Source organism: Nuphar pumila, chromosome 17 (assembly GCF_984573655.1).
Source record: "Nuphar pumila chromosome 17, dmNupPumi1.hap1.1, whole genome shotgun sequence".
NCBI classification, from domain to species: Eukaryota; Viridiplantae; Streptophyta; class Magnoliopsida; order Nymphaeales; family Nymphaeaceae; genus Nuphar; species Nuphar pumila.
Genome location: NC_143265.1, coordinates 1,644,059 through 1,659,523, shown reverse-complemented (window position 1 = coordinate 1,659,523; position 15,465 = coordinate 1,644,059). Strand labels below are relative to the sequence as shown.

General features: G+C 43.4%; 1 protein-coding gene across 6 annotated transcripts; it reads right to left on the bottom strand.

Moving 5' to 3' along the window:
• Positions 1-3,687: 3,687 nt before the first annotated feature.
• LOC149811326 (inositol polyphosphate multikinase alpha-like) lies at positions 3,688-14,268 on the bottom strand. Of its 6 annotated transcripts, XR_016428568.1 has the most exons (3): positions 13,200-14,268; positions 10,604-10,835; positions 3,688-4,317 (listed from the first exon to the last, which is right to left on the bottom strand). XR_016428568.1 is itself a non-coding variant. In XM_089993459.1 (2 exons), exon 1 carries the CDS (start codon positions 14,112-14,114, stop codon positions 13,215-13,217), a length of 900 nt encoding a protein of 299 aa, XP_089849585.1. In that variant the 5' UTR covers positions 14,115-14,268; the 3' UTR covers positions 4,300-4,317; positions 13,200-13,214. The 6 variants fall into 6 exon arrangements, 5 of the variants coding, with proteins under 5 accessions (XP_089849585.1, XP_089849581.1, XP_089849583.1 ...); XM_089993459.1 differs by lacking the exon at positions 10,604-10,835 and having other exon boundaries at positions 4,300-4,317; XM_089993455.1 differs by lacking the exon at positions 3,688-4,317 and having other exon boundaries at positions 10,276-10,835.
• Between the last annotated feature and the right edge of the window lie 1,197 nt (positions 14,269-15,465).

The window sequence follows — 15,465 nt, the reverse complement described above, 5'->3', positions numbered from 1 at the left end:
GCACACTGATTGTAGCATCGTTCAACTTGATGAGTTGTGGAGCTTGATTCATAGTTTTTGCCCTTATAGGAAGAGGGTTTGGGGGCTCCTCCCAACGTGGATAGCATCGTTCAACTTGATTCGTTGTAGAGCCTGATTCAGAGTTTTGCCCTTACAGCAGAAGGGTTTGGGGGCTCCTCCAAGCGTGGGTAACATCATTCAACTTGATGAGTTGTGGAGCCTGATTTAGAGTTTTTGCCCTCACAGGAGGGGATCCGGGGGCTCCCCCCCCCCGGCAAGGATCCCGCTGCGCAGTCAGCGCCCTCCGGACCAAATTTTTTGGGGGCCTTCCAACAGTGATTTGTAGTGTTATCGGGCTTTCCTACAATGATTTGTAGTGTTTTTGGGTCTCCAACGAGCCCGCAAATCGCTATAGCGATTTATAGTGTTTTTGGATCTCACTATAGCGATTTGTAGTGTTTTTCGCAAATCGCTATAGCGATTTATAGTGTTTTTGGATCTCACTATAGCGATTTGTAGTGTTTTCCGCAAATTGCTATAGCGATTTATAGTATTTTTAAATCTCACTATAGCAATTTGTAGTGTCTTCCGCAAATCATTATAGCGATTTGTAGTGATATTCAGTAAGCAAATCGCTATCCGAATTAGGACCAACTTGTCAGGGCCATATCTCCCTAACCGGAAATCATATTCCAAATCCGTAAAAAGTGGTGTCTTCGTTATTGAGTCTGGTTTATTTCTGTAAATTTTCAGCGATTTTTATTGTCATTTAATTCCCCATTTTAACTAAAAACCAGACCCTTATTATTCTGTGCTATTTGAGTTGCACAACACCATTCTCGCTTGACATCTACATCTTGATTCTGGCATGCTCCTTGCTGGATTTTCTATTGATTTCTTCCAACCTTGCTTGGAACAAAAAATATGTCTTTCTCACCACGATACCCTGTGCATTTTTTGACCATGACACCCAGGACCCATGCCGGGGGAGCCCCCGGACCCCCCTCCTGTAAGGGCAAAAACTCTAAATCAGGTTCCACAACGAATCAAGTTGAACGATGCTACCCACACTGGGAGGAGCCCCCAAACCCTCCTCCTATAAGGGCAAAAACTTTAAATCAAGCTCCACAACGAATCAAGTTGAACGATGCTATCCACGCTGGGAGGAACCCTCAAACCCTCCTCCTATAAGGGCAAAAACTCTGAATCAGACTCCACAACTCATCAAGTTGAATGATGCTACCCACGCTGGGAGGAGCCCTCAGACCCCCCTTCTGTAAGGGTAAAAACTCTGAATCAGACTCCACAACTCTTCAAGTTGAATGATGCTACCCACGTTGGAAGGAGCTCCCAGACCCCTCTCCTGTAAGGGTAAAAACTCTGAATCAGGATCTATAACTCATTTAGTTGAATGATGCTACCCACGCTGGGAGGAGCCCCCAAACCCTCCTCCTGTAAGGGTAAAAACTCTGAATCAGGCTCTACAACAGTCAATGTGCAGGTCAGTCGGTGCTTGATGGAGCAATGTATGATCTTCTGCTGGATGTACACAGAAGCAGAAAGAGAAGGGAGAGAGAGAGAGAGAGGGTTGATGTTCATGGCCTCCTCCAGGAGAGATTTCTTTCTCGGATAATCCTGCAGTGCAGAGACTGGGTCTTAAATAATCATCTTCGGGGCACTTAAGTCTTTACAACCACTCCTTTTCAAGAATCATCATTTTTTTTGCACCAATGGAGGAGAGGGTACTTAAGTCTTTGCAATCGCATCAAACTCCAACGTTAATTAATGCTGACAAACATGGGGATACGAGACACACATGCTTACATACGTGGTGCTCCTTGGGACCCCTGAACATGAGATGTAGCTAACTCCCCTGTTCGGGGGGGGGGGGGGACATATAACCTGCTTCGCACCTTTTCCTTCTTTAGCTTCTTTTATTAAACACTCAACAAGGTGATTGTCCAAGTTTGTTTGCACTCTTCCAAATTATAGGGTTTCTATTGAATTCACCTTATGAGATTGAAGGAAGGAACAAGATAACATACAAGAGAAGCTACACTAAAAATTTCAGACTTAAACACTACGAAACTTGGGAGATATGAATTTTTTAATCTGACCATTTTTTTGGATCTAAACTAGACTGGCCTAAACATAATGATACCCCCTTCCAAATCAAGAACTTGGTTCTTTTTCCTCAAAAAAGGGTTCCAAACACCAACTCACGAATTTTGAGCTTTCTCCACACTCTAAACACTCCAATTGACACAAAAGAACTAGTACTTCAACAGAAAATCACAACCCAATTACAGCATAAACAAGAAAATGATCAAGATCTTGAGAACTCCAATGTGGGTTTGCATTTACCACGTAAGGTCAATCAAGAACCAACCTGAGATTCACTATCACTTCAAACAATCATGAATCCAATTTCAATCAACATGCAATATACCACTTCGACATATATCTAACACAAAACAAAATCACTAATAGAAATTTGATATTCACTTCAAAAATCGCCACACTTAGAACTCCAACTTTGGATCCTCCATGTACCACGTGAGTTAAATTCATGAATGGACCCAATTCACATGAAATTATCAAATAACCTCAAATTCAGCTTCATTCATAATATTCGCTACTGATTTCTAACATATAACAGACCCAAATCAAAATAATAACTATTTATACATCCAATTATTACATGCCACCCGGTACCCAACTGAATACAAAAACCAAAGACATTTATACGAACATGGAATATGCATATTTTTTGTATATTATACTTAAAATATGTATTACACTTAATAGTTCACATTTTATGTATATATTTTCCATGCATCCTTATCTTTGTATACATATTTTTTGCATTTTTTTATATAATACACTTAAAATATATATTATACATAATTTTTAACCGTAAACAAGCTAGCTCGTGCTCAGCTCATTTAACCGGGGTGCATTATGAGCTTGAACTCTTGCGACAAGAATGAGCCAAGCTTGAACACTTTAAACTCGTCTTATTCAACTCATTTACCAGCCCTATTTGGGAGAAACAACATCAAGTTCATCAGACCGGAATCAGAAGGGCAGAGGTTCCAAGCATAAGGATGTTGAAAGAGGAGGAGTTTTCATCGAATCGGCCAATGATCGATCTGGTTTTGCCGACCTCAAGATTCTTGAGGCAGGAGATGCATCAGATCGAGCCGAAAACCTAGGGGTTACCGTCAAGGAAAGGTCGTTGTGCCTGGAATTAAGGCAGAGAGCAGTGAATGGAGGTAATTCAGATAAATATTTGGGGGGAAGCACGCTTGAATTCTTGGCTGGCAGCATGCTCGGAGCTCTACCTGCGACTGGCCGTTCACAGTGCGACGAGATCCCGGTGTCTATCCCAGTCCACACATCATCATCAAACAACAGACATATGGAACACAGCATCTGAGTAGGGTCCAAACAAACGTGGGGACTTGATACAGTTGTTATGAAACTAACAGAAACAATGTTCTGTTCTATCTTTTTTGTTCATTTCATCTAATCAAACATACCCTCAAAGACTATGCTTCTTTTCTCACGGACCTTATCGGAAACCTCTTGCATTGTACTACTTACCAGTAATGTGCACAAATGCACACAAGAATGGCACATCATTTTAAAAATACATGGCATAGTAAAAGCAACTATTAAATAAGAGTGTCCTAATTTTCACATAATTTACATACTGAATCAATTTCACATTTAACGGAAATGGCTTCCCTCTCGCATTGTACTACTTGTTACACATTTGAAAATCTTCGCCCGTTTCACTCCCTACAGATTAAACCAATTAATATAAACTGCAACTGAGAGTTTCACTCTCTAGATTCCTTGGCCTATGCCCATATCAAAGCAGACAGCGCGTAGTGGGGCCAAACCCAGCTGCGCCTGTGTTGTAGGGGCCAGTTTACGCGCCAATGCCAGTTGCAGATATGCCTGTCTGTGAGTCGAGCTCAAAGGTGACTTACAGTTGATGATTATGCACTTTGCTGGGGTGAACTGCAAGGCCATGTCCTAGAGCTGCTTGAATATGTTGAGAAGGATGCCCCATTACCAGGTCAAGCTGCATGCAAGGTGATTAACAACCTTCCTTCGTACTGTTACCCCAATATGTACAATTTCTTTTTTTAATATAACTTCATGCTTATAAATAGACTCCACTATTACTACCAGACGCAAGGAGGCCTTCCATGACACGGAAATTTCATAATGGAAAAAGACGCTGCATATCACCCCTTAACTTGGCCTTCTTGTATTCTTTTCTCTCTGTTCTGTATTGCATGCTTCCTGCGTAGCAAAAGGTATGGTGAGAACCTCTCGCGAGTTACGTGGATTGGTTTTGAGCATGTCCAAATTGCCACAACCTGGTATCCCTTCGCTCATGTTCTCCATTATAAAAAATTCTAGGAGACTTCCAGGTAAACTTTTAATTTCTGCAGCCTTTTTTTTTGCCTTTTAACTTGCTATTTTCATTTCATGAAAGCCAAGCTAGAGGTTAGCACCAGGTGGGATGCCTGGAACTTCAGGCCTTGGTTAAGATGGCGTTTATAGAGAAGGGATGTTGAAATAGAAGCTAATTCCGCTCATTGCATTAGGATTTATAAGACAAAATCCAGAAAACTTATGATTATTTTTAAAAGCAATAAGAAAATTAAGATGAACAGTCTAGGCGTTCCCTTGTGACTTACATTGTAAAGTTGCGTCTAGAGTCTGTTTTGCTTTTGTTGAGTCTGATGTAAGCTGCCTGGTTCGGGTGAATTAATACCTCCAAGGCGAAGCCCATATACTTGAACTGTACTAGCCTGCAGGCAAAATTGTGAATGAATCAAATGTGTTGAGCTTTCTTTTGTTCACCCTCGTTGTAATTGCAATTCTTCTCCCTCTATTCTCTCTTGCACTTTGATTTCAAGTTTTCGTGACTGGCAAGAAGCTAATAAGTAGGCTTGCAGCGGTGACGAAGGATCGTCTCACCGCACTGGCCTATTGAAAAAAATAAGCTCGTAACAAATGGTACCAGAGCCTGTTCTTGTGTTGAAAAAGGGACTCTAGAGTCGGTGTCGATCGACGCGTCGACAGGCTATGATTTGTGAGCAAAACATCGTGGCGCCCTATCAAAACATGCAAAACACCAAAGGTAAGACAATTGCCAAAGCTGAAGAGATGGGTTCTCCTCGAAGCCAAGAGTGGATGACTGCAACTGTCAACAGGCTGGTAGAAGATGTGACTTCGCATGAAGAAGTGATTTCACGCGCAGTTGAATAATTCAGTGGACTGAATGATGTGGTGACGAGCCTGCAAAAGTGGGTGATCTTGCTGATGGAACATGTCACTTCATTGACAACTATAATGACCAACTTGCAGACTAAAGTAGGGGAGCTTCAGTTAAAAAATCGTACGTTACAGCGGACAGTGACCCTAAATGGAGGAAATAGTGAAAGGTCATCAAGGATTGATGTGCCAAAACCAGCAAAGTTCAGTGGTTCTCACGACAGCAAGGTCATTGAGAATTTCTTGTTTCAAGTAGAAGACTACTTGGATATTCAAAATGTGATGCTTGAGGAGCTTAGGATCAAGGCTACAATAGCTCTACTCGATGGAGATGCTATCGCTTGGTGGAGGCGAAAGTGTAGTGACATGGAAAAGGGTCAATGCGTGATAGACACCTTTGACGACTTCAAAATGAAGCTGCACAACTACTTCATGTTGAGGAATGCGCAAAGGCAGGCGTACCGGATGGTCAAAAGCTTAAACATACTGGTTCGTTACAAGACTATGTCAGAACATTTCAGAAGCTTATGTTGAAGGTGCCTAACATGCCAGAAGAAGACAAGTTCAACTGGTTCATTGTGGAACTTCAATCATGGGCACAATCTGAAGTGGAAATGAGCAACCTCCGTATTTTGAAAGATGCATATGTGACGACCGAACACTTAGTTGACACTCAATGTAAGTCATTCACCCCATCAACCAAAGTCGGTAAGAAGTCTGACCACAAAGACAAAAAGAATGAGCGACACGACAACAAAGGTGAGGCGTCGACACGCCACCAATCCGACAAGAAACATAATTGCATAAAGTATAACAATAACAACAAGGGTGCGGTTGTGACATAATAGTTTTGTGGCGATAGGCATATCGCCAGGCAGTGCCCAAAGCACCTTGTGAAGAACGACGGGCATGCCAATGTTGCGCAGGCAAAATGCAGTGATACTGAGATCATGAAACCGCGAATAAGAGCCATGCGGTCGATCAACACAGCTAGAAGTTGCGCAGTTGAGAACATGCAGGTTAACAAAGAACTGATATATCTCGAAGTCATTACAAATGGAAAGTCTACTTCAGCAATGATAGACTCCAGAGTCACACACAACTTTGTCTCGCTAGAAGAAGCATAGCGGTTGAGCTTGAAGCCCAGGCCAAAGCAGAGGACCATCAAAACGGTGAACTCTGAGGCCAAGCTCATCCTTGGTGAAGCAAGAGATGTGGCTATCCAAGTAGAGAGTTGGGTCGGCAAAGCCAACTTCTCTATGGTGCCCCTGAACGATTTTAAGATAATTTTGGGTATGAAGTTTCTGCAGAACCAGAATGTTATGATGCTGCCAAATTTTAACACGTTGACGATCATGAGACCAAACTTATCTCACACAGTGCAGTGCCTTACGCAGAAAGGCAAGTCTTCAGTGTTATCGACGATGCAGCTAAAGAAGGGTGTCAAGCATGAGGAGCAGACAGTCTTCAGTGTTATCGACGATGCACGCAAAGGAATGGAAGGTGGAAGAAGTAGTGTCGCCGACCCTAGCTCCACTGTTTCAGGGGGTGATGCCTCCAGAATTGCCGAAGTGTCTTCCACCAAGACGCGAGGTCAACCATAAGATTGAGCTGACCTTGGGAGCGAAGCTTCCCACAATGGTTTCATACCGCATGAGGTCAGCTGAGTTGAAAGAGTTGTGCAAGCAGCTGGACGAGAAGTTGAATACAGAAATCGTTCATCCATCGAAAGCCCCATTTGGCGCCCCAGTATTATTTCAGATGAAGCATGATGGCTCTAAGTGATTGTGTGTGGATTATTGTGCGCTAAACAATGTCACATTAAAGAACAATTACCTATTGCCACTAATAGCAGACTTGTTCAATCAATTAGGCAGTGCCAGAGTCTTTTCAAAGCTAGACTTGAGATCGGGTTACTGGCAGGTGAGGATTGCAGATGGTGATGAGCCGAAGACAACTTGTGTCACCCGCTATAATGCTTATGAATTCTTAGTAATGCTATTCGGGTTGACGAATACTTCAGCCACGTTCACAACTTTAATGAACCAGATCTTTTATCCTTACTTAGACAAGTTCGTGGTAGTCTACCCGGATGATATCGTGATCTACAATAGCAATATGGATAAACATGTTGAGCACTTATGAACAGTGTTTGAGATACTAAAGGAGAATGACCTCTGTGTCAAATGAGAGAAGTGTCTCTTTGAGCAGGAGGAGATAAACTTCCTTGGCCACGTTGTGGGGCGTGGTGTGTTGCGCATGGATGGGCAAAAGATAAGAGCTATCTAAGAATGGGTTTCGTCAAACAAAGTCCCAAAGTTGCGGTTATTCCTTAGTTTGGCAAACTACTATCGGCGTTTTATTGAAGGTTATTCCCGCATTGTTGTGCTCCTCACAAATTTGTTAAAGAAGAATCGGGTATGGCTCTAGACAGGAGCATACCAAGATGCCTTCGATGACTTAAAGAAAGTCTTAGTGAGGGAGTCAGTGTTGTGACTGCCTGATCACTCAAAAATTTTTGAGGTTCACACAGACGCATCAGACTTTGTTATCAGCGGAGTTATTATGCAGGAGGGTCATCCAATTGCATATGAGAGTCGTAAGCTAAAGGATGCAGAGATGCGTTACACAGTGCATGAACATGAGATGACAGTCATCGTGTATTGCCTCAAGACTTGGCAACACTACCTTGTGGGTGCCTAGTTCATCGTCAAGATGGACAATGTGATTACGAGCTATTTTTAGACATAGAAGAAGTTGACGCCTAAGCAAGCTCGGTGGTAGATGTTTTTGACTGAGTTTGACTTTGCCTTGGAGTACAAGGTTGGAAAGACCAATATTGTGGTGGATGCCCTTAGCTGCAGGGCTGAACATGTAGCTGTGAAGGCAGAGCCTTCTGAAATACATTTGGAGGGTGCATTATTGAGCTGCATTCGCGAAGGTACGCAGCAGGATCCGACAACGCAATACCTTGTTTCTCTGGCACAAGTAGGGAAGACTCGGCGATTTTGGCTACAGGATGGCCTTCTTGTGACAAAAGGAAGATGTGTCTTCGTGCCGCGGTGGAAAAGCCTCCGTCGAGAATTGCTTAAGTGTCATGATACACTATGGGTCGATCATCCTGATCAATAACAGACCTTAGCATTCTGTGAACGCGACTACTATTGGTCATAGATGAGGGATGATGTGGAAGGGTATGTGCGAACATGCCTCATCTGCCAACAAGATAAGGGGACAAACCAAAAGGTTGTCGGTCTCCTTGAGCCTCTACCAATTCCAGAACGTCCTTGGGATAACATCTCCATGAACTTCATTGTTAGTTTGTCAAAGGTAGAAGGTCTCAGTTCTATTATGATAGTGGTGGATCATTTCTCAAAGTATGTCACATTTATCTCAGCTTCTAAAGAGTGCTCTGCAGAGTTGTTTATAAAACATGTAGTGAAGCACTGGGGCATACCAAAGAGCATTGTGAGTGATCGTGATGCTCGCTTCACGGGCAAGTTCTGGCGTAAAGTATTTTGGCTATTTGGCTCTGATTTGTTGCTTTCAACAAACTTTCATCCACAGACAAATGGACAAACAAAGTGCATCAATGGGATACTTGAACAGTACCTTAGGCACTTTGTTAGTGCCAATAAAAAAATTGGGTGAAGCTCCTTAATGTGACACAGATACCTATAGAAGAACGAGTCTTCAGGTCATAGCCTGTTTGAGATAGCTACGAGGCAGCAACCACTGACCCCGCATACTCTTGCCGCGCAAGAAAAGAGAAGGTCATCCTTCGCCTATCAGTTTGTTCGAGACTGACACGAGCAGAATGAGTTGGCGAAGACATTTCTACACAAGGCGACAAAGAGAATGAATAAATGGGCGGGCAAGCATCGTCGGCCCGCTGGGTTCCAAGTTGGGAACCAAGTGTTGTTGAAGTTATATGCAGGTCGCACAAGCATTTTTTGCGGGCAACACCGTGAACTGCTCAGAAAGTATGAAGAACCCTTCACCATCACAAAGAAGGTGGGCAAGTTGGAGTTGCCCCCAGACTTCAAGATGCACCCGATGTTCCACATGTGCAACCTCAAGCAATTCCATCCAGACGATGAAGATCCAGAATGCAGCATGTCACAACACGCTCTCATCATGCAGAGGGCCCCAGCAACACAACGAGCCGAGAAGAACCTCAGTCGGATCCTCCGCCACAAAGTCAACTACTTGGGCGAAGCGAAGAAATACTTAGTGCAGTGGGAGAAAACAACGGAACCTACGTGGAAGCCAATTTTCTGGATGAACAACCGCTACTCGACTGAACTCAGGGCTTACCATGAAACAGATGGTGCTGAGGACGGGGCATGATTTGAAGGGGAGAGCATGTTCTCTTGTGACTTCCATTGTAAAGTTGCATCTAGAGTCTGTTTTGCTTTTGTTGAGTCTGATGTAAGTTGCCCGGTTCAGGTGAATCAATACCCCAAAGGGGCAACCCGTATACTTGAATTGTAATAACCTACGGGCAAAATTATGAATGAATCAAATGTGTTGAGCTTTCTTTTGTTCACCCTCGTTGTGATTGCTTCTTGTGATTGCAATTCTTCTCCCTCTATTCTTTCTTGCTCTCTGATTTCAAGCTTCCGTGACTGGCAAGCGAGCTGACAAGTAGGCTTGCGGCGGTAAGAAAAGATCGTCACGCCGCATTGGCCTATTGAAGGAAATAGCCCCACGACACTAGGAGTATAACACAGTCAATGCACTAGACATCAGCAAAACTACTTTCAAATATCAATATTTGGAGCTGAGACACCAAGCAAATCAGTGTTTTGTGGACAGTATACAATCTGGCCCAGCATGTGCATATCTCAAGCATAGCACATCTAAAGAATGATCTGTGGCCAAAAGCCAAAATTGTGCTACCATCCTGATTTCATACGGTACTGACACGGTACTGACACCTTCAAGCATGGTGCATTTTCAATATGGATAACAGTCAAAAAACTGTGCAGATATTGCATCATTGCCCATGTTCAAAACATAATCAAAGCAGAAAAAAACCAAGCATGAGTGCAAGTCATTTAGTGGAGGAACAACTTTGACCATCCAATGAGACCACGCAATCAAATGAGTCATTCCCAATCTTCCTTGACCAGAGAGCAAAATTTTCATGGTAGTGGAAACTTGGAGAATGCCTCTGATTTTAACAGTGGCAGAGTGTACTCGTTTTTATGATGGAAATGCTAGTGCATATTCAGCAGGAATCAAACTAGTAGGTTCTTCTTCATGGAATGAAGTCACAAGAGAGCCAGTCTGTTAGGCGTACCATCAATATTCCCCGTAGCAGGCTTTCCAGTAAATGCCACCTAATACTATCGGACTCTTCATATTTAGCGATTAGCTCCCCTAATTTTCTGAAGTGGAGAAATATCAACCATATTAGAGTTGTCATGTAACGCAAGAAATTTGTCGATGAAAAATCAGGCAGCAGACTTGGTTAACCATGCCATCATCAGCTCCTTCCAGATTGAGACTCCAAGGAGAAATCATTTTCTTATCTGCATGTGTGCACTGCAAATATGAGGGAGCTAAAATCTGCATTATGAAGGAACTTCTGAATGTCTTTTCCTCCTAATGAGGCAGGACGGACAAACTGAAGTTTTGGTTTGAACTATGCTTACATAGATTAGGTCAATGCCAAACTATAGTGACAAAAATATAGCCAGTTATTATACCCCTTGGCAAAGTGTGTTGACCACAAAGTAAACTATGAAGTCTCTACCGAAATGCAGTATGAACTTGTTTAACACCTAAGGAGAGGCATACAAAAGGTAATACAACAGCAGAGCTAGAATGAACAAGTACAATATCTGATAACAAATGGCCACAACACCCAACAATGACCACAATTGCACTCTTGGTATTTCTTGGCTAGTGCAGATCTGACATTTGTAGGAGATAAAAACGCTATAAGCTACTGCAGACCCTTGCACCACAATTATTTGAAAGCAATCTCAGTTCAATAGACAGCCAAAAGCCGATTCATGGCCAGTGCATGCAACAGCTGCGGCAAAGCAGATGTACTGTCAGTTCTCAGTTCGATAGACAGCCAGAAGCCGATGCATGGCCAGTGCATGCAACAGCTGTGACAATGCAGAAGATGTACTGTAAAAAGGCATGCAACAGTTCTCAGTTCGATAGGGGGGTGTAAGCCAGCATAAGTTCATGACATGCTGGCAAGTTTCAAGCGTTTTGAACTCCTAATTACCAGCAATAACAAGAGACAGGCAATCAAATTGATGAGTCCTACTTGTTGAATTTTCAAGTCAATGTCTACCTAATGTGTATGTATCATATACAGCGAAAACGAATTGCAAATTTACCCAAACTCCTGCCAGCATGATTATCAAATGTTCATCCCCTGATAAAGTCAGATACCTGGTGAGCACGTGAAACTTCCAAACACCATCTACCCTTTATGTTGCATTACCAACTTCTTGTGCCATAGGAAAAAGAGGTTGGTTTGTCACAGTGACGACTACCATCCCATCAATTCCATTGTTACATTTATAAAACATAATAGTTTCCCGTGCAACAGAAGACAGGATCACTCATTCATGGGTCAAAATTATTCCTCCCATCAGACTACCAAGCATCCAACTACTGAAAATTTTCCTGATATTTATATTGAAATGTATATTCAAATGCAAGGTTGTTAAATGCGCTGAGGCGAAGCGAGGCGTTGAGCATGTTATGAAGAGGCGTAAGCCTCGAGGCGTTGGAGCGCAAGCTTCATGATCAATCGGGGGTCCCTTGGACTGAACTAGATTACACACTCAACACCCAAGATTCAAAGCAGAAAAACCCCAACCAATTTCAAAACCACCAATTACGACCAATCCGAACGACAACAAAGACTTGTAGCAGACTCAACAGAGAATAAGAAGAAGACAAAACCCTAAAATATACAACCCTAGAGGGGATTTCTTCGTTCAGAAGAGAGAATTTCGGTCTAGCACAAGAAATGAGAGAATTGGGATTCGAAAAAACAACTTATCGTTACCTTTGTAACGAGAAGGAGCAAGGGATTAGGGCGTTCTCCGCGTTGCGAGGGAATGGAATCTCCTGAAAAAAGGGGAAGAAGACGCCGTGGAAACTTCTGTGGTGGAATGATAGAAAACGCAGAGAAGGAAAGGAAAGGGGCAGGGAAAGACAAAGGCAAGAATCAGATTTCCCAACCGACAAAGGGCGAAAAAAGGAGTAAAGAAAAAGATGGTAATGTGGGCTGGCCAGGCTTAGGAAAGTGATTAAAGTGGCTTTTTTCTTTTTTTCCTGAGAAGCTGAAAAATCAGACAAAAGTTAAAACCGGAAATGAACCACTACCAATGGATCTTACCGTGCTTCCCCAGCGGTCCTGGAGATCAACCTTGGCACCTCGCTTAAGCAGCGATTCAACAACATCCACTCTACCTTGGCACGCAGCAACATGAAGGGCAGTCCGCCCATCAATATCTCTAAAGTTCACATCCGGCCCTGCATCAAGAAGCTCCTGAATCCCTTGCAGATTGCCCTCGTTTACCAAGTACATCATCCTGAACATCGGATCGATCTCCTCCGGGATTGCCGAGTCCATACGCAGATGAGTACCCTTTAGAAGGGAAGCGGGTTTCGACTTGAAGCGTGCGCTTCACATGAGTGAAGCGTGCGTTTCAAGCCTGAAACGCCTCAATGCAACGCCTCAATACCTTGAGCGTGCGCTTCGCCTATGAGGCGTACGCTTCAGGTATTGAGGCGTACGCCTCTCACAACACTGTTCAAATGTGCAGCCCGTAGCAAACAAAACGAATTGGCCAGGCAAAACAAAATTTATTACATTACGTCAGAAGAAACTCAAAACTCGTTCCAAGAGGGAAAAAACTCACGAGCATTCGAGAACGTCAATTCTTTTCAGATCCAATCGTTCCATTTTCAGCTACATCACCATTGGCATGGACAAGTATATCCCCCGCAAACTTTATCAACGAACTCAACCCTCCCAAGAAATTGTGATCGATCACACCTTCCCCGTCAAGAACGTGAGCGAAATCAATCAGCTTTACCGTGGCTGCCGACGCTCGACCCTCAGCAGTCCCGTCTCGATCATACATGAGCAGCAACGATGTTGAATAGAAATGATAAACCGTCTGGTTCTCAAACCACTGCTTCAATTCCAGCAACTGAGACAGGATCCCCGCCGGACCACCATAGACGGCGTGTGCAAAGGCGCAATCAGTGGAACGCGAATCGCCCGACGACGACGAAGCGTTCGAAGAAACGAACGCCCTCAAGACCGACCTAACCTGCTCCGCACTGAGAATGGCCTTCGCCCAATTCCTGTTGGGCTTCCAAAAGCCCAATTCCTCGTTCGCGTAGACCTGCAACCCAGAAACACGAAACCCCAATTTAAGACTCGCGGAGTCCCTGTCTTTCTCGAAGCACTTGGTGAAATATTCCTCGGATGCATCTGGGTACCAAGTTCTTGACCCGATTTTGACGTCGATCAGAGATGGGTGCGATAGATTCCAGACGAGGTCCTCGACGGCGAGGTAAAGATGGGAGCCGGAGCCATCCGAAGCTTCTAGAAGTTGGGTGCCGTAGAACCGGGGGAAGAACCGATGGATGCGTTTGGGTACCTCAGGATTCGACCAGAAAGATTGGTAGAAGCCCACCTCCTTCGTCCCTCGATCTTGGTCTTGGAGCGGCTTGAAGAATCGGCCCGCGTTGTCGACGAGGGGCCCGAGTTTCCCTTCGGCTGCTTGGTGCCCGGCAACTTGATGAGCGGATGCTTTCAGCTCCATTTTTTCCCACCTTTCTTTTTCCTTCCCTCTCGTCTGGTTGGCACGATTGCTGTAGAAGGGTGAAAAGAGGTCAAAATTTTCGCCTCGGATTTGAAGGAAGAGGGCCACGTAAACGACTCCAGGCGAAGGAATCGATGCATACCATCGTCACGTTTACGACACGGCAAGTGCTGCTAAAGCCCCTGTTCGGATAAGAGAAGAGGAGACTTGCAAGGGGGTGAAGCTAGCGTCCAAACAACGCTGAGTAAATTCGTTCCCAAACAACGCTGACTTTTGGTCACGTTTGCAAGTGGGAGACTGATAGGAATATTGTATGTGAGATGTGAAAGTATCTGCCAACATTACTCTAAAGAGAATGAAAATGATCAACAAAACATAGATATAATTTTCTCATTAGTCTCATACTTTACATGCAAAAAACTTGGAAACTCCCTGGGCTTTGACCGAGCATGGTAAAGTTATAAATTCTGCGAGTGCCATTGTCCTAAAAATAAACCCATGTGGTTTTCACTGGATAAAACAATATTAAGAAGATTAACAATTAGTTAATATATGCAGGGTATGTATCGGTTACTATTTCATATACCATACTACAACAACAACAACAACTACGCCTTCAGCGATATGAACCAACAAAGAAAATCATTTTGGGTCTTCCACATGAATCTTTTTCCTTCATTCATTTCTATCCAATGTCATGTCCTCGGTGAGGTTCAAAGCATTCATATCCTTTCCTATCACCTCCATCCATGTCTTCATAGGCCTACCCCGACCTCTTTTAACTAATATATTTTCTCATTTCTCCATCCTTCTAACTGGAGCATCATTAGGCCTTCATCGAATATGTCCAAACCATCGTAAACGATTCTCTCGCATCTTATTTTCAATGGGTGCAACGCCTACCTTCTTACGTATCTCCTCGTTCCGAATCTTATCTTTTATTGTATTTCCACACATCCATCTCAGCATACGCATCTCAGCTACACTCATTTTTTGAATATGATGTCTCTTGGCAACCCAACATTTCGTACCATATAGTAAAGCGGGCCTAATAGTCGTCCTATAAAACTTTCCCTTCAACGGCAATGGTATTCTACGATCGCACAACACTCCAGTTGCACTTTTCCATTTTATCCACCCAACATTTATCCTATGATTTACATCTCCATTAATTTCTCCATACTTTTGAATGATAGATCCCAAATATTTGAAAGAATCATCCACCGGTATTTCTTGCTCACCAAGCTTCACTACACTCCCATCACTACTTTGTTGCTTACTAAATCGACATTTCATGTATTTTGTCTTACTCTTACTCAACTTAAAACCTCTTGCTTCCAATGTCTGTCTC